This window comes from Pongo pygmaeus, chromosome 20 (assembly GCF_028885625.2).
Source record: "Pongo pygmaeus isolate AG05252 chromosome 20, NHGRI_mPonPyg2-v2.0_pri, whole genome shotgun sequence".
NCBI classification, from domain to species: domain Eukaryota; kingdom Metazoa; phylum Chordata; class Mammalia; order Primates; family Hominidae; genus Pongo; species Pongo pygmaeus.
Genome location: NC_072393.2, coordinates 6083103 through 6103605, shown reverse-complemented (window position 1 = coordinate 6103605; position 20503 = coordinate 6083103). Strand labels below are relative to the sequence as shown.

At 46.1% G+C, this 20503-nt stretch overlaps 1 protein-coding gene across 12 annotated transcripts in view; it reads right to left on the bottom strand.

Moving 5' to 3' along the window:
• Nucleotides 1-20503, bottom strand: part of LOC129019808 (long-chain-fatty-acid--CoA ligase ACSBG2) — a 92225-nt gene that overhangs the window by 17107 nt on the left and 54615 nt on the right. For 11 of the 12 annotated variants that reach the window (XM_054463143.2, XM_063658007.1, XM_054463146.2 and 8 more), the window contains 3 exons: nucleotides 19394-19514; nucleotides 14726-14806; nucleotides 10007-10156 (listed from right to left, as the gene is read on the bottom strand). In XM_054463143.2, coding sequence (XP_054319118.1) covers nucleotides 10007-10156; nucleotides 14726-14806; nucleotides 19394-19514 — 352 coding nt within the window. The remainder of the gene's footprint in view (nucleotides 1-10006; nucleotides 10157-14725; nucleotides 14807-19393; nucleotides 19515-20503) is intronic. The other variant, XM_054463151.2, reaches the window with a different exon arrangement.

The window sequence follows — 20503 nt, the reverse complement described above, 5'->3', positions numbered from 1 at the left end:
TGTGGATGTAAAGTTTTAGTGTACCTATAATTTTGTCACCTATATTTCTCACTAGTGTCATAAATCTCTAGTGAATAGTTACTTCGTTAATCCAGCCACCCAGACCTCCTCGCTGTTCCTCCAATGCACCAGGCATGGTCCAGCCTCAGGCCTTTGCACTGGCTATTCCCTCTGCTTGGAATGCTCTTTCTTCAGCCTTTTCCCTCACCGCCCCCCACCCCCATGGCTGGCTACTTCTTGAACATTAAGTCTCAGCTCAAATGTCACCTCCTTAGAAGGGCCATCTCACACCATCTAAGGTGAAAGTGCCATTGACTGCCTAAGTCTGTACGTACCATGTCACACAAACTGAATGTTTTCATTTTTTCATTTCTTATCTGTTCCCAAGGTCCAGATTGAGTCTGTCTTGTTCGCTGCTGTTTCCCCTGCTCCTGGAATATTCCCCAGTACATACTAGGTGCTCAATGAATTTTTGTTGAATGAATGAGGAAATAGAAGGAATGGTTAACTGCAGTAAAGGACATAAAGCAGTCAGCCCAAAATATCCCTCAAGGCTAGTTCCACTTCTTTCCCTGGGCTCAGGATGAAGGCTCCCATAAACCTTGTCATGCACAGTCCAGGGTTCAAGGAACCTAGCACACTTTTGTTGAGAGAAGGGGCTTGGTGTGTATAGTCTGTGATGTACAATGGTTTAGACGCTTCTGGTTCAGATCTCAGTTCAGAGCTTCCCTTGCTCTGTGATCCTGACTGAGTAATTTCCTCTGTCTGAGCCTCAGTTTTCTCATCTGTAAAAGGGTTAGTGACAAAATCTTCCTCGTGGGGTTTTAGTGAGGGGTTAAAATGTGTTTATCTGAGCACAGAACATAGTGTTCCATACATGGGAGAAACACTGAGCTGTAGACATCTGGCGAGAATCTAAGGCTACCTTTAACTTCTTGCTATAAAGATGATGATGAGACAGGGTCTCACTCTGTCACCCAGGCTGGAGTGCAGTGGCAGCATCATAGCTCACTGCAGCCTCGAACTCCTGGGCTCAAGGGATCTCCTCAGTTCAGCCTCCCGAGTAGCTGGGACTACAGGCATGTGCCACCATGGCCAGCTAATTTTTAAAACATTTTTGTAGAGATGAGGTCTTGCTGTGTTTCCCAGGCTTCTCTCAAACAATCCTGGCCTCAAGCAAGCCTCCTGTCTCGGCCTCCCAAAGTGCTGGGATTACATACGTAAGCCACTGCACCCAGCCAAATACAATATTAATAGCTATCCTTGACATGGCTTCCTATATGCCAGGCATTGTTCTAAGCATTTTATGTATATGTGGTAGATTAAACAGAGCTGCAGATTCTCTGCTACTCCTCCCATTCTGAGGTGGAATTTGTTTCTCTTTCCTTTGAGACAGAATTGGTCCAGTGATTTGTTTTGTCTGACAGGAAGGAGCAGAAGGGATGCTGCGGAAATTCTGGGACTGACAAATCTTTGGGACCACTTGCTGTTGGGGGAGTCAGCCACCGTGTTAAGTTCAAGAGCGATGTCCAAGTGTGGTGGCTCATATTTGTAATCCCAGCACTTTGGGAGGCCAAGGCGGGTAGATCACCTGAGGTCAGGAGTTTGAGACCAGCCTCGCCAAGGTGGTGAAACCCTGTGTACTAATAATACAAAAATTAGCTCGGTGTGTTGGCACACGCCTGTAATCCCTGCTACTCGGGAGGCTGAGGCAGGGGAATCAGTTGAAATTGGAAGGCAGAGATTGCAGTGAGTCGAGATTGTGCCACTGCTCTCCAACCTGAGCGACAGAGCAGACTCTGTCTCAAAAAAAAAAAAAAAAAAAAAAAAAAGTTCAACAGTGATGTCCTCATGTTGGTCCTGTAAGCTGCCCACGGACAGCATGACCCTGCCCAGAGCCCTGTGGCCTGGGCTTAGCCTGGCTGACAAGTGTCTTCTTCCCTATTGTGGAAAGCCTTGTGGTTTGGAACCAGAAGGATATGAATGAGAATCTGCCACTTGCTACAGTGTAATTGATACGTGATGGCTGACAAGGGACATCAGATGTCAGTTTTCAGGAAGAAGATCAAAGTTACTGGTAAAATGGATACATCTTGAACTGAAAATGGAGGAAAGAGAGGCAGGACCTATTGGAGTGCCCACAGGAAGAAGCTGCAGTGTAGAAAAGGAAAGCTGCAAGGGCCTGGCAAAGATCAGCTCCTGAGGAACTCAGAGCCCCATGGAAAGGATAGGTGGGAGTGCTTCTTTGCTTCCCACTCCCCTTTGACAATATCCTGGTCACTAAACTGTCAGGGAGCTCCTCTGCCCTTGCAACCCAGGCCAACACCATCGGTGCTGATTAGAGAACTTCCCAGGGACAGAGAACCAGGTGGTCAGTTCACACAGGCATGCCCACACTCCCCTCAGACCTGAACTGAGACAGCAGGCACCACACCGGTTGTACACCTGTGGTGCCACTGCCCTGCCTGGGAATTCTCTGCCCTTGACCCACCGCACCAGCAGATTCCCCACAAACATACCCCACAATGCGCTGTGACTTTGGCAAGCACAGGGGACCAGTGAGCCTCTGGGGGGGCCGCAGGATCCCTGAAGATCTAACCCTTGGCATGGGTAGCCCCTAAAGGAGGAGGAGAACGCAGCCCACCAAAGCCCCCCTTGGGACAAAGGAAATGTGGGTGTGGCACAAACCACTGGAGTGGGCAGCACCCATGCCTTGGAAAAGACATGGAGAAGGGGTCATTTCCCACCTGCCCTCCCACCCCACACTGCTGCCAGAAACGAAAGGATGAAGCCTTTATAAACAGAAGATTGTGAGCCCCATGACAGGGGTGTGATAAAGAAGCAGACTGCATTCCTGCTGGCTCAGGACAAGAAGCTAGTGCACTCCCTGCCCCTACCCCTGAGACCTCAGTGCACCCCATCATGATCTCTTCCTGCTACCTCCATCAGGGTATGTATGCCTGCTTGGCACAAGCCTACTTGCTGGTTCTCTTTTAAGTGCAATCTACTGGACTGCAGCCTGCACTGCACCATCAAACAAAAATCTTGCTACTGGAAGGGTTTATTGACAGTGCATGAGATAAGCCTCCTGAGACCTCCACACCCTCAGTCCTGCAGGAGATAGTGTTGGCTCTTATGTCCATTACATCATTACAACAAGCAGCATCTGAGAAAGCCACTGCACAGAAGCTATCCACAACCATGAAACCCATACAGACCTTAGCCACTGCACAGAAGCTGTCCACAATCACAGAACCTGTACAGACCTTAGCCACTGCACAGAAGCTGTCCACAACCATGGAACCCATACAGACCTTAGCCACTGCACAGAAGCTGTCCACAACCATGGAACCCGTACAGACCTTAGCCACTGCACAGAAGCTGTCCACAACCATGGAACCCATACAGACCTTAGCTACTGCATAGAAGCTGTCCACAACCATGGAACCCATACAGACCTTTGGCCCCCAAAAGCACTCAGAAGCAAGACCATACAATCATACACAACATACACCACAGCCATACCCTCAAGGGAAACTAGAATTAAAAAATACAAAAGCCCCATCCAAACAATAGAAGATTCAAAAACAAGAAGTGACAGCTCCCTCAGATAAGAAGGAATCAGTGCAAGAAATCTGGCAGTAGAAAAAGCCAGTGTTTCAACACCTCCAAAGAATCTCACCAGTTCTCTAGCAATGGGTCCTCACCAGATTGAAATGTTTGAAATGATAGATAAAGAATTCAAAATATGAATTGCAAGGAAACTTAATGAGATCCAAGAGAAAGTTGGAATCCAATATAAGGAAACTAGAAGAACACTTCAATATATGAAATACAACATAGATATATTAAGAAAAAACCAAATTGAACTTCTGGAATTGAAAATTTCACTATAGAAATTTAAAAATATAGTTAGACTAGACCAAGCAGAAGAAAGAATTTCAGAGCTTGAAGAATGATCTTTCAAACAACTCAGACAAAAGTAAAGAAAAAAGAAATAAAAAACCCCAAAGTATTTGAGAAATATGGGATTATGTAAAGCAACCAAACCTATGACTTAAATGCATTCCTGAGAGGAAAGAAGAAAAATTAAGCAACTTGGAAAACATATTTGAGGGAGTAATACAGGAAAATTTACCTAATCTTGCTAGAGAGGTCGACATCTAGATCTGAGAAATCCAGAGAACTCCTATGAGATGCTATACAATATGACCACCCCCGAGGGATATAGTCATCAGACCAAGGTCAGTGTAGAAAAAAAAAAAAAATCTTAAAGGCAGCTAGGGAAAAGGGCCAAATTACATATAAAGGAAATTCCATCAGATGTACAGTGGATTTCTTAGCAGAAAACTCACAAGCCAGAAGAGATTGAGGGCCCATTTTTAGCCTTCTTAAAGAAAAATAAATGCCAGCCAATAATTTTATATCCCACCAAACTAAGTTTCATAAATGGGAAATAAAATATTTCTCAGATAAGCAAATGTAAAGGAATTTGTCATCACTAGATCAGCCTGAAAAGAAATGCTCAAAGGAGTTCTAAACATGAAAACAAAAGAGCAATACTTGCTACCATAAAAGTACGTGTAAGTACAAAGCCCACAGACCCTATAAAGCAACTACACAATCAAGACTACAAAGCAACTAGCTAAAAACACTATGACAGGAACAAAACCTCACATATCAATATTAACCTTTAACATAAACATCCTAAATACAGCACTTAAAAAACATAGAGTGACAAATTTGATAAAAAAATAATAAATAAGACCCAACCTGCTGCCTTCGAGAGACCCATCTCACATGTAATGATACTCAGAGGCTCAAAGTAAAGGGATGGAGAAAGATCTATCATGCAAACAGAAAACAAGTAAGATGAGAGGGTGCTATTGTTTTATCCAATAAAACAGATTGTAAACTAATGACAGTTAAGAAAAAAAAAAAAAGACAAAGGCATTATATAATGATAAAGGGTTAAATTCAACCAGAAGATCTAACCACCCTCCCAACATCAGAGCCCCCAGATTTATAAGACAAGTACTACTAGACTTAAGAGACAGCCATACAATAATTGTGAGGGACTTCAACACCCCACTGACAGACAGAACATTGAGGCAGAAAATAAAGAAATTCTAGACTAAATTGGACAGTTGACCAAATGGACCTAATAGACATCTTCAGAATACTCCACCCAGTGGCCACTGAATATACATTTTTCTCATCTGCACATGGAACATTCTCTAAGATTAACCACATGCTAGGTCACAACGAAAGTCTTAATAAATTTAAAAAAATCAAAATCATACCAAGCATCTTCTCAGACCACAGTGGAATACAATTAGAAATCAATACCAAGAGGAACCCTCAAAACCACACAAATACATGGAAACTAAGCAACTTGCTCCTTAATGACTTTTGGGTAAACAAATTAAGGAAGCAATAAAAACAATCTTTGAAACAAATGAAAATAAAGATACTTTTTAAGTGGGCTTTATTCCTGAGATGCAAGGATGGTTCAACATACACAAATCAATAAATGTGATTCATCACATACACAGAATTAAAACCAAAAGCCATATGATAATCTCAATGGCTGCAGAAAAAGCATTTGACAAAATCCAACATTCTTTATGATAAAAACCCTCAACAAACTAGGCATCAAGGAATATACCCCAAAATAATAAGAGCTGTCTATGACAAACCTGCAGCAAACATCATACTGAATGGGCAAAAGTTGGAAGCATTCCCTCTAAGAACTGAAACAAGACAAGGATATCCACTTTCACCACTGCTATTCAACATAGTACTAGAAGTCCTAGCAAGAGCAATCAGGCACAAACAAGAAATAAAAGATGTACGGATAGTAAAATAGGAAGAGAGGAAGTCATTTTATCTCTGTTCACCAATGATATGATTCTACATCTAGAAAACCCTAAAGATTTCTCCAAAACATTCCTAGATAAATGACTTCAATAAAGTTTCAGGATACAAAATCAATGTACAAAAATCAGTAGCATTTCTATACACCAATAATGTTCAAGTTGAAAACCAAATCAAGAATTCAATCCCATTTACAATAGCTACACAAAAAATAAAATACCCACAGACACATTTAACCAAGGAGATGAAAGACTTCTACGAGAATAACTTTTCAAAACATTGATGAAAGAAATCACAGATGACACAAATGGAAAAACATTCCATGCTCATGGAAAGGAAGAATCAACATTGTTAACATGACCACACTGCCCAAAGCAATCTACAGATTCAATGCAATTCCTATCAAATTACCAATATGATTTTTCACATAATTATATAAAACAATTCTAAAATTCATATGGAACCAAAAAGCCCAAATAGCCAGAGCAATCCTAAACAAAAAGAACACAGCTAGAGGCATCACATTACCTGACTTCAAATTATACTACAAGGCTATAGTAACTAAAAGAGCATGGTACTGGTACAAAAATAGGCACAGAGATCAATGGAACAAAATAGAGAACTCAAAAATTAAGCCACACAGAACCAACTGATCTTTGACAAAGTCAACAAAAATAAACAATGGAGAAGGACATTCTATTCAATAAATGGTGCTGGGAAAACTGGCTAGCCATGTGCAGAAGAATGAAGAAACTAGAAGAAAACCTAGGAAAAATTCTTCCAGACATATGGCCTAGGTAAAGAATTTATGACTAAGACCACAAAAGCAAATGCAAGAAAAACAAACATGGACAATTGGGACTTAAGAGCTTCTGCACAGCAAAAGAAACAACGGAGTAAAGACAACCTACAGAATAGGAGAAAATATTTGCAACTGTGCATCCAATAAAGGACTAATATCGGCCAGGTGCCTTGGCTCACACCTGTAATCCCAACACTTTGGGAGGCTGAGGTGGGTGGATCACTTGAAGTCAGGAGTTCGAGACCAGCCTGCCCAACATAGTGAAGCCCCATCTCTACCAAAAATACAAAAATTAGCCAGGTGTGGTGGTGGATGCCTGTAATCCCAGCTGCTCGGGACGCTGAGACAGGAGAATCGCTTAAACCCGGGAGGTGGACATTGCAGTGTGCTGAGATAGTGTCACTGCACTCCAGCCTGGATGACAGAGCAAGACTCGGTTTCAAAAATAAAAAATAAAAATAAAAAAGGACTAATATCCAGAATCTATAAGGAACTTAAATCAATAAGAAAAAAAGCAGCCCCTTTCAAAAATGGGCAGTCTTGCTCCAGGATCTATGCTCATAACCCCTGTGCTAGGAGAATGTCTTACCAGACATGCAGTCACTAGGAGCATAAATACTAGCCAGCATAGAAGGGAATATCCTGTTTAATCAGATTTCTCTCATTCATTCATTTCCCAAAAGTGGACTGAGTCCTCCTGCTCATCAGGCACTGCAGTTACAGTAGTGAATAAGACAGAAAACCCCTGACCTCAAGGAGCTGATGTTCCTGATAAACAAATGAGCATGTAATATGTCAGTGTCAAAAAATTCTAAGGAAGAAAAAAAGTAGCCAAATGGGAATTAGGTAGTAATGGGGTGGTTTATTGTTTGCTATTTCAAACATGGAAGTTAGGGAGGGCTTCACTGAGGAAGTGACACTGAGCAGAGACCCACCCGAAGGAGGGGAGGGAACAAGCTGTGTGGCTATCTAGGGAAAAAAACTTCCCACGGAGCTCATGCAAAGACCTCGAGGCAGGCAGGACTTGTCTGGTGTGTTGGAGGAACAGCAAGGAGGACCGTGTGGCTAGAACAGAGTGAGCAAGTGGGAGAGAGGGAGGAGAGGAGAGGAGAAGGGAGATGGGGCTAGGCTTGCAGTGCCTTGTGGGCCTCAGGAGACTTGGGCTTTTACCTGGAGGGAAGTCGGAGCCATGGAGGGCTGCGGACAGAGGAGGATTGGGACTTGACTCAGGTGCTCACAGGCACTCTCTGGTGGCTGTAGAGAGGATAGACTGGGGGGTGAGGGTGGGAGTTGGGTGGGAGGCGGGTAACCGGATGGGGTGGAAGCAACCACACAGGTCCAGGGGAGTGATGATGGAGACTGGGACAAAAATAATTTTTCTCTATCATGCATCATACAATTGAGTTCCAGGGCTTCTGTAATGTCTGAACTTTGAATTTTTACTCCAACGATGTATTGCCAAACTTGAAGCCTGCTTTCCTTGTTGTTATAGCAAAATACATTTATGCATCAAATTTTACAGGAAGCCAAGTTTTAATTTATGTATAGACCCTTAGTCCTGGGCCTGCGATGTTGCTCACACAGACAGTGTGGGAGAGTCAAAACCATAGTTGTAGAAAAATCAGAAAACTTCTAAGAGGCCTTGAGCTAAGATTCAGGAGGAGGAAAGGAGTTCTGCAAGAAGGAGACAGCGTTGGCAAAAGATTTGGATTCATGTTAAAATGAGAAATTCAGAAAAGATTTCCAAGGTTTGGATCTAGGATCGGGACCTTCAGACCCAGGGGGATGATCCTAGCTCCACACCTTGCTATAGACCACTAGCTGAGACAGTGTATTAAGGAAGTGGAGGCTGACCTTTGCAATCTTCCATTGCTGACCTTGCATGGGCCAGGTCCTCTGCCAGAATTGGGCACTCTACTCTCCCCATTTTACAGATGGGCAAACTGACACACAGTTTGGTGATGTCATATGACCAGTGTCACAGCAGCTTACATGGTTACTTACAAGTAGCAAAGCCAGGATTCCAACACTGAGGTGGTCCGACACCAGTGTGTGCTAGTAACTATTACCCTAGGCTGGCGGGGGTGGGGCCAGGGAAGCATTTACAAGGTAGAAATGCTTCATTTAAAAACCAGCAGGCCGGGTGTGGTGGTATGCACCTGTAGACCCAGCTGCTTGGGAGGCTGAGGCAGAAGGATCACTTGAGCCCGTGAGTCTGAAGCTTAAGTTCACAGTGATTGTGCCTGTGAGTAGTCACTGCACTCCAGCCTGGGCAACATGGCAAGATCCCATCTCTAAAAACAATTTAAAGATAGACCAGGTGCAGTGGCTCACGCCTGTAATCCCAACACTTTGGGAGGCCGAGGCAGGCAGATCACTTGAGGTCAGGAGTTCGAGACCAGCCTGGTCAACATGGTGAAACTCCATCTCTACCCAAAATACAAAAAATTAGTTGGGTGTGGTGGCACTGGCTTGTAGTCCTAGATACTCAGGAGGCTGAGGCACGAGAATTGCTTGAACCCAGGAGGCAGGGGTTGCAGTGAGTGGAGTGCCACTGCACTCCAGCCCGGGGGACAGAGCCAGAGTCGGTCTCACAGAAAAACAAACAAACAAAAACATACACACACACAACTGAAAAATAAAGTAGGCCAGGCATGGTGGCTTATGCCTGTAATCCCAGCACTTTGGGAGGCCAAGGCGGTGGATCACCTGAGGTCAGGAGTTCAAGACCAGCCTGGCCAACTTGGTGAAACCCTGTCTCTACTACACATACAAAAATTAGCCCGGCGTGGTGACGGGTGCCTGTAATTGCAGCTACTTGGGAGGCTGAGGCAGGAAAATCACTTGAACGGAGGCAGAGGTTGCAGTGAGCCAAGATTGCACCACTGCACTCCAGCCTGGGCGACAGAGCGAGACTGCATCTCGAAACACACACACACACACACACACACACACAGACACACACACACACACAGACACACACACACACACACACACACACACACACACACACACACACACACACACACACACACACACACACACACACACACACCCCCTCCTTCCTGACTCACACAGAGGAATCATCAATGTCTGCTGGGTGCATACCCTGCCAGACATTTTTCTGCTTTTGACATGGCCAGCATTCCTTGAGCTCAATCACTGCACTCTGCTGCCCCCTAGTGAAGCAACTACGCTACTCTCTAACCCCCAGTGGTGAAGGAGCCACACTGCGTGCTAGACCCTGGAATGCCACCCTGCCCCTGGAAGCCAACAAGAGAAACAGCCCAAAGGCCACCACTCCAGAGCAAAGGGACTTTGGCGTACGTTGTCATGACTGAGCATCACTCCCTTGGGCATGCCTATGGTCCCCGAAGTGTAGATGAGCACTGCGCATTGATTCGCCTTCTGGCTCTCGATGACCTGCTCCAGTTGGGTGTCAGGGATGCTTCCGCCAAGTTCCATGAAATCATCCCACTGTGGACAGAAAAGACAAGCGGAGGATGAGAAGGCAGTCAGGAGTCCTCTTCCCCAGCCAGACCTCGTCCTATCAGCTTTTCCTAAAGAATGATCCTCAGCAGGTGGAAGGACAAAAGTCCCAAGATATCTGCTTCCAGTTCTGCCACTTCCTCGCAGTGTCACCAAGTCACTTAAGCGCCCTGTGCCTCAGTTTCCTCATTTGTAAAATGGGAATGATGTCAGGACGCAACTCCTTGGGCTGTTCTAAGCAGTAAGAGAGTTAATATATGCAAAGTGCTCAGAATAGTAGTTGGCAGGTGGTAAGTGTTCTACGGCGTTAGGTATTATTTGTTCGCTGCCTTCCCAAATTCCACTCCCCACCCCTACTTCTTAGTCACCAGTTGGATGGGGCTGACTTCACCCACAGATCCAGAAGTCAACCCTAATTGGTTCAAACTAGTCTATCAGCCTGCGTTATGGTGATTGGATCAAGTCTGGACATGTGACCTCAAGTGGTCCAATCACAATGAAGATGAAGACTTTACCTGGGAATTCTGAGACACAGACTGTGTATGTGAATGAGTCAAGATGTAGCTCTAGGAGCTGCTGAACCATCTCAGCACTATGTGAGAAAGCAAGGCTGGAGTGGAGCCAAGAAATAGAGAAAGGAAAATAGAGCCTGGGCACATTCTTTGAGCCCTTGGTTCCAGCCATGCCTGAAATCCACACCCTGAACTGTAGTTGCGTGGTCCAACAAATTATCTTTTTTTGTTGTTGTTGTTGTTGCTTAAGCCATTTGGGGTCAGACTTTTGTCACTTACGACCAGAGGCATCCTTATTGATAATTGATACGTTGCCTCACTCTGTCAGGTGAAGAAGCTGAGGCTCAGGGGTGGCAGATTACTTGCCCAAGGCAGATTGCTTAAGGCAAGTGAAGAGAGGAGCTAGCATTCAAACCCAAGGTCTGACTCCAGAGCCTGTGCTCTTAACTGACAGAATTCGGTGCCGCAAAGTGAACTCTTGGGTTGTATCGACTGAGCATCACATGGGATCTGCAGAAATTCTACCACTGAACCCCTAACAAGGCTCTGGATGAGGGCGATGCGCTGACTTAAAGATGGAGGCCCGTCGGCCAGGTACGGTGGCTCACACCTGTAATCCCAGCACTGGGAGGCTGAGGCGGGCGGATCACGAGGTCAGGAGTTCAAGACCAACATGGCCAGCATGGTGAAACCCCGTCTCTACTAAAAATACAAAAATTAGCCAGGTGTGGTGGCAGGCGCCTGTAATCCCAGCTCCTCGGGATGCTGAGGCAGGAGAATCGCTTGAACTGGGGAGGTGGAGATTAGATTGCAGTGAGCCAAGATCACGCCACTGCACTCCAGCCTGGGCAACAGAGTGAAACTCCATCTCAAAAAAAAAAAAAAAAAAAAAAAAAGGCCCCTCAAAGTCCTCCACAGATGGCCAGTGTTGCCTGAAACCTGCCCAGGGTGATGCTGGCTTCATCTGAGCAGGCAAAGCCCTTTGCCCAGATAATCTCTAACAGGGTAGGGCAAGGGTGAGAGGAAGAGCACACACAAGCCCTCTGGGGGAACCTGTCCTTTCTCAGAGATGCCCCTAGGTCTCCCTCCAAAGGGTGTTCCTTGAAAGGCTGGTAGAAGACCCCTCCCCCCCGCTTCAACAGCCACAAGTGACTGGATTGGGATGGGCACCAGACCCATGCTGGTCCAATCCAATCCCCTCTCTTGGAGATCTGGGTTGGTCCTCAGTCTGTTGGGCACACAGATGCCAAGCATCACAACTGGCACAGTTCGTTGTCTTTACTCTGCCATTTTCCTTCCCAAATGTCACAGTTGACTTTCTCAGTCTCATTCGTTTTTGCTCATTTCTGGGTCCTAAACTGAATCTTTTTCTTTCTTTCTTTCTTTTTTTTTCTTTTGAGACAGAGTCTTGCTCTGTCACCCAGGCTGCAGTGCAGTGGCGTGATCTCAGCTCACTGCAACCTCCACCTCCCAGGTTCAAGTGATCCTCTTCAGCCTCCCAAGTAGCTTGGACAGGCATGCACTACCACGCCTGGCTGTTTTTTTGTTTTTGTTTTTGTATTTTATTTTATTTTATTTATTTGTTTATTTTGAGACGGAGTCTTGCTCTGTCGCCCAGGCTGGAGTACAGTGGTGTGATCTCAGCTCACTGCTCTTGGCTCACTGCAACCTCTGCCTCTTGGGATCAAGTGATTCTTCTCTCTCAGCCTCCTGAGTAGCTGAGACTACAGGTGCGTGCCACCACACCCGGCTAATTTTTGTATTTTTAGTAGAGGTGGGGTTTCGCCATATTGGTCAGGATGGTCTTGAACTCCTGACCTCAGGTTATCCACCCGCCTTGGCCTCCCAAAGTGCTGGGATTACAGGCATGAGCCACCGCACCCAGCCTTTTTTTTTTTTTTAGATGGAGTCTCGCTCTGTCGCCAGGCTTGAGTGCAGTGGTGCTATCTCGGCTCACTGCAACCTCCGCCTCCCAGGTTCAAGTGATTCCCCTGCCTCAGCCCCCTGAGCGCCTGGGCCTACAGGCGCATGCCACCACGCCCAGCTAATTTTTTGTATTTTTTAGTAGAGACGGGGTTTCACCATGTTGGCCAGGATGGTCTGTACCTCCTGACCTCGTGATCTGCCCGCCTCAGCCACCCAAAGTGCTGGGATTACAGGTGTGAGCCACTGTGCTCGGGCCATTATTATTATTATTATTATTATTATTTGTATTTTTAGTAGAGACAGGGTTTCTCCATGTTGGCCAGGCTGGTCTCGAACTCTTGACCTCAGGTTATTTGTCCACCTCAGCCTCCCAATTACAGGCATGAGCTACTTGCCCAGCCTAAACAGAATCTTAAAATGGTAGGTTCTACTCTCCCTTGCAGAGAAGTAGATGCCCTTCTATGTCACTATCCCCTATAATTTAGCGTCTTCAACCAGGGGTGATACTACTCCACCACCGCCCACCCCCCCACCACCAGGGTATATTAGGCAGTGTCTGGAGACACTTTTGGTTGTTTCAAGTGGGAGGCAGGGGATATATTCCTGGCATCCAGTGAGTGGAGGCCAGCAATGCAGCTCAACATCCTACAGGGCATAGGACAGCTCCTTAGAGAATTATCTGCCCCAAATGTCAACAGCAAGGAGGTTGAGAATCCCTGCTGTAAGTGTTATTGCTAACAAAGTAGTCTTTTAAGTTATCCAAGACTTAAGACTGTTGCTGTAGTGGTCACTTTGAACCTCTAAAAAGTTTGTAATTTTTTTTTTTTTTTTTTTTGAGACGGAGTCTCGCTCTGTTGACCAGGCTGGAGTGCAGTGGTGCAATCTCAGCTCACTGCAAGCTCCTACTCCTGGGTTCACGCCATTCTCCTGTCTCAGCCTCCCGAGTAGCTGGGACTACAGGCACCCACCACCACGCCCGGATAATTTTTTTTGTATTTTCAATAGAGACGGGGTTTCACCATGTTAGCCAGGATGGTCTCGATCTCCTGACCTCGTGATCCGCCCGCCTCGGCCTCCCAAAGTGCTGGGTTTACAGGCGTGAGCCACCGCGCCTGGCCTTTTTTTTTTTTTTTTTTTTTTTTTTGAGACAGAGTCTCACTCTGTCGCCAGGCTGGAGTGCAGTGGCGCCATCTCGGCTCACTGCAACCTCCGCCTCCCGGGTTCAAGCGATTCTCCTGCTTCAACCTCCTGAGTAGCTGGGACTACAGGCACGTGCCACCATGCCCAGCTAATTTTTGTATTTTTAGTAGAGACGGGGTTTCACCATGTTGACCAGGATGGTCTCGATCTCCTGAAAAGTCTGTAATTCTAATTGGTTGTCTTAGTCATTGTTATAATAAATTTTGGCTTGGGTATAAATAAAATATTTAAACTTAATGTTGTTAGTTTTAACACATAATTTTCAACTTTTTAGTATATTGTTTAATTATCTTAATGTTCTTGGGAAAAAAATTAATAACAAAATGACTGATTTTTTTAGCCACCAGTTTTGGTGGTGATTTGTTGCCCAGCAGTAATTAGCCAGAACAGACACTGTTCATTAATCAGTCCCTTCATGTCAGAAGGGAAAAATGCGTCCCAAAGGTCCCGCCTACGTCCTTTTGCTAGGCCCCCACACATTGCTCACCTCCCATTTCCCTTTGCAAAGGCCACACCCACTTCCCTTTGCAAAGCCCTACCCACTACATTTATGAAGCCCCACCCACATCCCTTTGCAAAGCCCCACCTACCACATTTGTGAGGCCCCATTCCATCTCTGCTTACCTCCCACTTTCTTTGCAAGGCCACACCCACTTCCCTTGTAAGGTCACACCCCCTCCCTCTGCTCACATTTCACGTCCTTTGAAAGGTCACGCCCACTTTCCTCACAAGGCCCCACCCACCTCCTTTCATCACCTTTCACTTCCTTTGAGAGTCCCCACTTACTTCCTTTGAGAGTTCCCACCCTTGCCAGGTCCCACTTCCTCCCTCTGCTCACCTTCCACTTCCTTAGGCCACGCCCACTTTTATTGCAAGGCCCCGCCCTGCCCTTTCCCCAGTGCCCAGCTCCCACACTTACAGAGTACAAGTTGTTGTTCTTCTTCATTGGCAGTCTGTACTGGATGATCGCTTTTAGGGGCTCTAGGCTGCTCTGTGGAATCTGAAAGAAAGTTCCCTGTGGGCTTCATGGCAACCCAGCCCTGGGAAAGACTAAAGCTGAGTTGGATGTCCTAAGCTCAAGCTCTCTCCAGCAACTCTAGCCTCTTTTTTTTTTTTTTTTTTTTTTGAGACACAGTCTTGCTCTGTCGCCCAGGCTGGAGTGTATTGGCGCAATCTCGGCTCACTGCAACCTCCGTCTCCGGGGTTGAAGCCATTCTCCCACCTCAGCCTCCCGAGTATCTGGGATTGCAGGCATGTGCCACCATGCCCAGCTAATTTTTGTATTTTTAGTAGAGCCAGGGTTTCACCATATTGGCCAGGCTGGTCTCGAACTCCTGACCCCAGGTGATCCACCCGCCTCGGCCTCCCAAAGTGCTGGGATTACAGGCGTGAGCCACTGTGCCCGGCCTCCAGCCTCTTTTCTTCCCCTGCCCACACTATAAAATGCTGCTGTTGGTCTTGACTGACCCCAAATGACTTGGTTTCAGGACTCCTGGATTCTTTGTAGTCCATATCAGTAGCTTCCAACAGTGTCGGTAGAGGATGACAATAGTCAGCCCGAGAAAACTCATCTCTGACCGAATTATACTACACAGAATTGTGGATCTTGGTTGATGAGCTAAAAGAAGTCCCTCATGGCTCTTCCTTTTCCAGGAGTTTGTACCTTGCAGCCCAGATTTAGCTAACCTTTTACTCGGAGTCAGGCAACAAAAATCCTTCATGAAGTTGGCTGGAACCTGGACAGGTGCAGAGCCCTCTACCCATACCTAGCACGGTAAGGTTCAGGTGACCTGCGAGATTCTTTTTTTTTTGAGACGGAGTCTCGCTCAGTTGCCCAGGCTAGAGTGCAGTGGCGCTATCTCAGCTCACTCCAAGCTCTGCCTCCCGGGTTCATGCCATTCTCCTGCCTCAGCCTCCTGAGTAGCTGGGACTACAGGCGCCCGCCACCCTGCTCGGCTAATTTTTTGTAGTTATAGTAGAGATAGGGTTTCACTGTGTTAGCCAGGATGGTCTTGATCTCCTGACCTCGTGATCTGCCCACCTCGGCCTCCCAAAGTGCTGGGATTACAGGCATGAGCCACTACGCCCGGCCCCTGTGAGATTCTTATACTCTGTTCATGCCAGAGAAAGCGGGATGGGGTCTCTCTATGACACTTCTAGCCAATCCAATGAAAACGTCACTTGCAACATCCATTTTGCTAATCATAGCCATGCCTCTGGCATGCATTGGAGAGAAAAGATGGCAGAAGCCCGTATAGCAGCTGGAGAGGAGTTTTCCAGAGAGAAGAAGAAACAGACATTCAAGGAGCCTGGGGCAGGCAACAGCTTGGGATGTCTGAGGGATACAAAAAGTGCAGGATGGCCAGAGTGGGGACCTAAGAGAGTATGATAGGGGAGGGGGTATGAAAGAATGGTGAGGCCCAGATCAGCGGAGCCTTGGAGGCAAAGATGAGGAGTTTGGAGTTTACTTAACTCCAACAGAAAACCGCTAAAGAATTAGAGGATTATAAGCAGAGGAGGATCTGTGATTACTCCCCCAGATAAAGATCTCCAAGTGGAGCTGGGCATCCAATTTGGGAGGAGCATGTCAGGAACCTGGTTTTGAATCTTCTAGACCTAGCAACTGGAACAATAAATCCTCCACAGACTTCACCTTCAACAAAACTAGGAGTCAGAAATAATTCAGATATTGCTTTATTCACTTAATGCTGGACCTGCTAGAACCAGGACAGAAATCCACAGCAGCCAGGTGGGTGTAGAGGGGAAGATTGTGTATGTGGCGTTTTTCAGTTCTGGAAAACTCAAATTAAGCCAGCATTCCCAGCTGGAAGAAGGATCCCACCCACCCACCAGCACCCACCCCATAGTGTTCTGCTAAGAAGAGGACAAACAGGTATGACATGAGTTTTGGGAACCACCGATGCATCACTAAAGAAAGTAATTTTATGAGCAGTGGTTCATGCCTGTAATCCCAGCACTTTGGGAGGCCAAGGCCATTGTATCACTTGAGGCCAGGAGTTCAAGAGCAGCCTGGCTAACATGGCAAAATCCAGTCTCGACAAAAAATGCAAAAATTAGCCCGGTGTGATGGTGTGCACCTGTAGTCCCAGCTACTTGGGAGGCTGAAGCATGAGAATCGCTTGAACCTGGGAGGTGGAGGTTGCAGTGAGCCAAGAGGCGCCACTGCTCTCCAGCCTGGATGACAAAGTGAGACAGTCTCAGAAAAAGAAAAAAAAAAAGAAAAGAATTTTTAAAAGCTCCAGGCCAGAGGTGGAGGTCTGTCCTTCCTGAACCAAGTCAGGAATTAGGAGTCAAAGGAAGCCAGGCAGCAGAAAGTGTTGTATTTCGCCGAGTCTAGCTAGGATTTCATTGAATCTGGACGCTGTACCCAAATTTCGGAGATAGTAAAATGTGAGAAAACATATGGCCAGTAGTGATCAGAGAATGCCATCAATGAAAAGACACATCTCGACTCCAGAGATGTTAAAAAGTGAAGAAATGAGTGACTCAGAGTCATGAAATCATGTATTCAAGAAAGAGTCACAGTGGTCCTTGAGCTGAATGATGAACCTAGCCATCTAGGCTCACCCCTCCCAAGGACTCCCCTCCTCTCCAGGACCCTCCTGCCAAAAGCTGATTCAGCAAACTGCAGCTCATTCAAACATGTAGGAAATTTAAAGTTTTGACAATAGCCATACAAAGACACTACAATGAAAAAAAAAAAGTAAGACAACAGCTAAATTTCACTGTACACAAAACTCACTGGATAATTTCAACACAATGCAAAAGAAAATTGTAACCAAGACCAGGCGCAGTGGCTCATGCAGTAATCCCAGCACTTTGGGAGGCCGAGGCGGGTGGATCACGAAGTCAGGAGATCGAGACCATCCTGGCTAACATGGTGAAACCCCGTCTCTACTAAAAAAAAACACAAAAAATTAGCCGGGCGTGGTGGCAGGTGCCTGTAGTCCCAGCTACTTGGCAGGCTGAGGCAGGAGAATGACATGAACCCAGGAGGCGGAGATTGCAGTGAGCCAAGATCACGCTACTGCACTCCAGCCTGGGCGACAGAGTGAGACTCTGTCCCAAAAAAAAAAGAAAATTGTGACCAAACATTCCAACATAAAACTAAAAATGTAATGAAGCAAACACAGCTAGAAAGGAAGAACACAAAGCAAACATACAACCACTCAGGGAAGAGACTGCAGGACACTGGAAAAAAGTGAAACAGGAAGGGATAGAACTTAGGCAAGAAATAGAAGAGAACAACAAAAGCATCTAGAAATGAAGACAATGACAAGAAATGAAGAAAATTATATAGTAGCACGGGCTTGAAATCATCACACTTCTAAAAGAAAAAATAATTAGCAGTGGGATGTATATAAAATAATACATAAATATATTAATATTTTTACATGGGGGCTTAAGGCCAGGCATGGGGGCTCATGCCTATAATCCCAGCACTTTGGGAGGCTGAGGCAGGAGGATCAATTGAGCCAGAAGTTCAACAGCAGCCTGGGCAACATAGCAAGACCCTGTCTCTACAAAAAAAATGGTTTTTGTTTGTTTGTTTTGAGACAGGGTCTCACTCTGTCACCCAGGCTGGAGTGCAGTGGCTCAATCTTGGCTCACTGCAACCTCCACCTCCCAGGTTCAAGTGATCCTCCCACCTCAGCCTCAGCCTCCCCAGTAGCTGGGACTACAGGTGCATGCCACCACACCTGGCTAATTTTTGTATTTTTTGGTAGAGATGGAGTTTCACCATGTTGGCCACGCTGGTCTCAAACTCCTGACCTCAGGTGATCTGCCTGCCTTGGCCTCCCAAAGTGCCTGGATTACAGGCGTGAACCACCACATCTGGCCCAAAAAATATTTTAAAAGTTAGCCCAGGCCCGGTGCGGTGGCTCATGCCTGTAATCCCAGAACTTTGGGAGGCCAAGGCGGGCGGATCATGAGGTCAGGAGACCAAGACCATCCTGGCTAACATGGTGAAACCCCGCCTCTACTAAAACATACAAAAAAATTAGCTGGGCATGATAGCGGGTGCCTGTAGTCCCAGCTACTCGGTAGGCTGAGGCAGGAGAATGGCGTGAACCCGGGAGGCAGAGCTTGCAGTGAGCCGAGTTTGGCCCACTGCACTCCAGCCTGGGTGACAGAGCGAGAGTCTGTCTCGGAAAAAAAAAAAAAAAGTTAGCCTGACATGGTGGTACATGCTCGTAGTCCCAGCTACTTGGAGGACTGAGGCGGAAGGATCAGTTGAGACCAGGAGTTCAAGGCTACAGTGAGCTACAATCACGACATTGCACTCCAGCCTGGGGACAGAGTGAGACCCTGTCTCGGAAAAAAAAAAGGAGGCTGAGAATTAAACTAAGTTAATACAAATTGGAAATCAAACTCCTCCACTTCAGTCTGCTTCTCCAAAAATCAGCTTCACCACGTATACTAATGAGGTCATGGAGGACTCTTGCTGAACGGATGCATGACCCTATCTTATCAATAGAATTTACCTGGGAGAAAAAGAACACCTGCCCACAGCCCTGAGGTCCCCCTGGGTGACTTTGGCAGGCAGTGCTGGGTAGGGGTTTACCGAAAGGATTTTCTGTAACTGTTGATCATTCTCAACCAGCAAGATGTTCACTTTGGCATGAGTGATGACATATTGGCAAGCCTCGGCAGAGTTGGTGGCATAAATACCAACACAAAGACCCCTGGGAAAAGAAAACACATTTGTGTGTGCATCCACACACACCTTAAAGGCAGAATGGTCTGGAAGGTCAAGAGAGAGGAAAGGTTTGCAGGCAAGTTCTTAAGTCTGCAGCCACAGCACCAGCTTCCCTTCCTCCCAACTTAACAACAATGAAGACAACAAAAATGACAATGATGATAAGAGTGACAGCTCCTATGACGTCACTATGACAACAGGTCGTGGAACACTTAGAAGTCCCCATTTTACAGATGAGAAAAACAAAGGCCTGGCAGTGAAGTCACTCAAGATTACACAGCAAGTAGGTGTTAGACCTAGGATCTGAACTCCTCACTCAGCCCCTGTTCCCATCATTCACAGCCTTTTGTGCTTGCAGGTGGCATCCTCTTTTGCTTTTAATTTGCTTTTCCAATGGATAATGACATTGAGCATCTTTACACGTGCCTTTTGGCTACTTTCCTTTGTGGCATTTCTGTTGAAATCTTTTGCCCTTTTCAATTGTTTTTTGCCTTTTTATTACTGAGTTACAGAATTTCTTTATATATCTTAGATACCAGTCCTTTGTCAGAAATTCGAGTTTTCAGAATATTTTCTCCAAGTATGCAGTTTGCCTGTTCATCTTTTTTTTTTTTTTTTTTTTTTTTTTTTGAAACAGGGTCTAGCTCTGTCACCCAGGCTGGTGTGCAGTGGTGCAGTCTCAGCTCACTGCAACTTCAACCTCCTAGATTCAAGCAGTTCTCCTGCCTCAGCCTCCTGAGTAGCTGGGATTACAGGTATGCACCACCACACCTGGCTAATTTTTGTATTTTTTGTAGAGAAGGGGTTTCACCATGTTGCCCAGGCTGGTCTCAAACTCCTGGCCTCCAGTGATCCACCCGCCCCTGCCTCCCAAAGTGCTGGGATTCCAGGCATGAGCCCCCATGCTCAGCAGCTGTTCATCTTGTTGGTGTCTTTTAATAAGCAGAAGTTTTTAATGTTAATAAAGTCCTATTT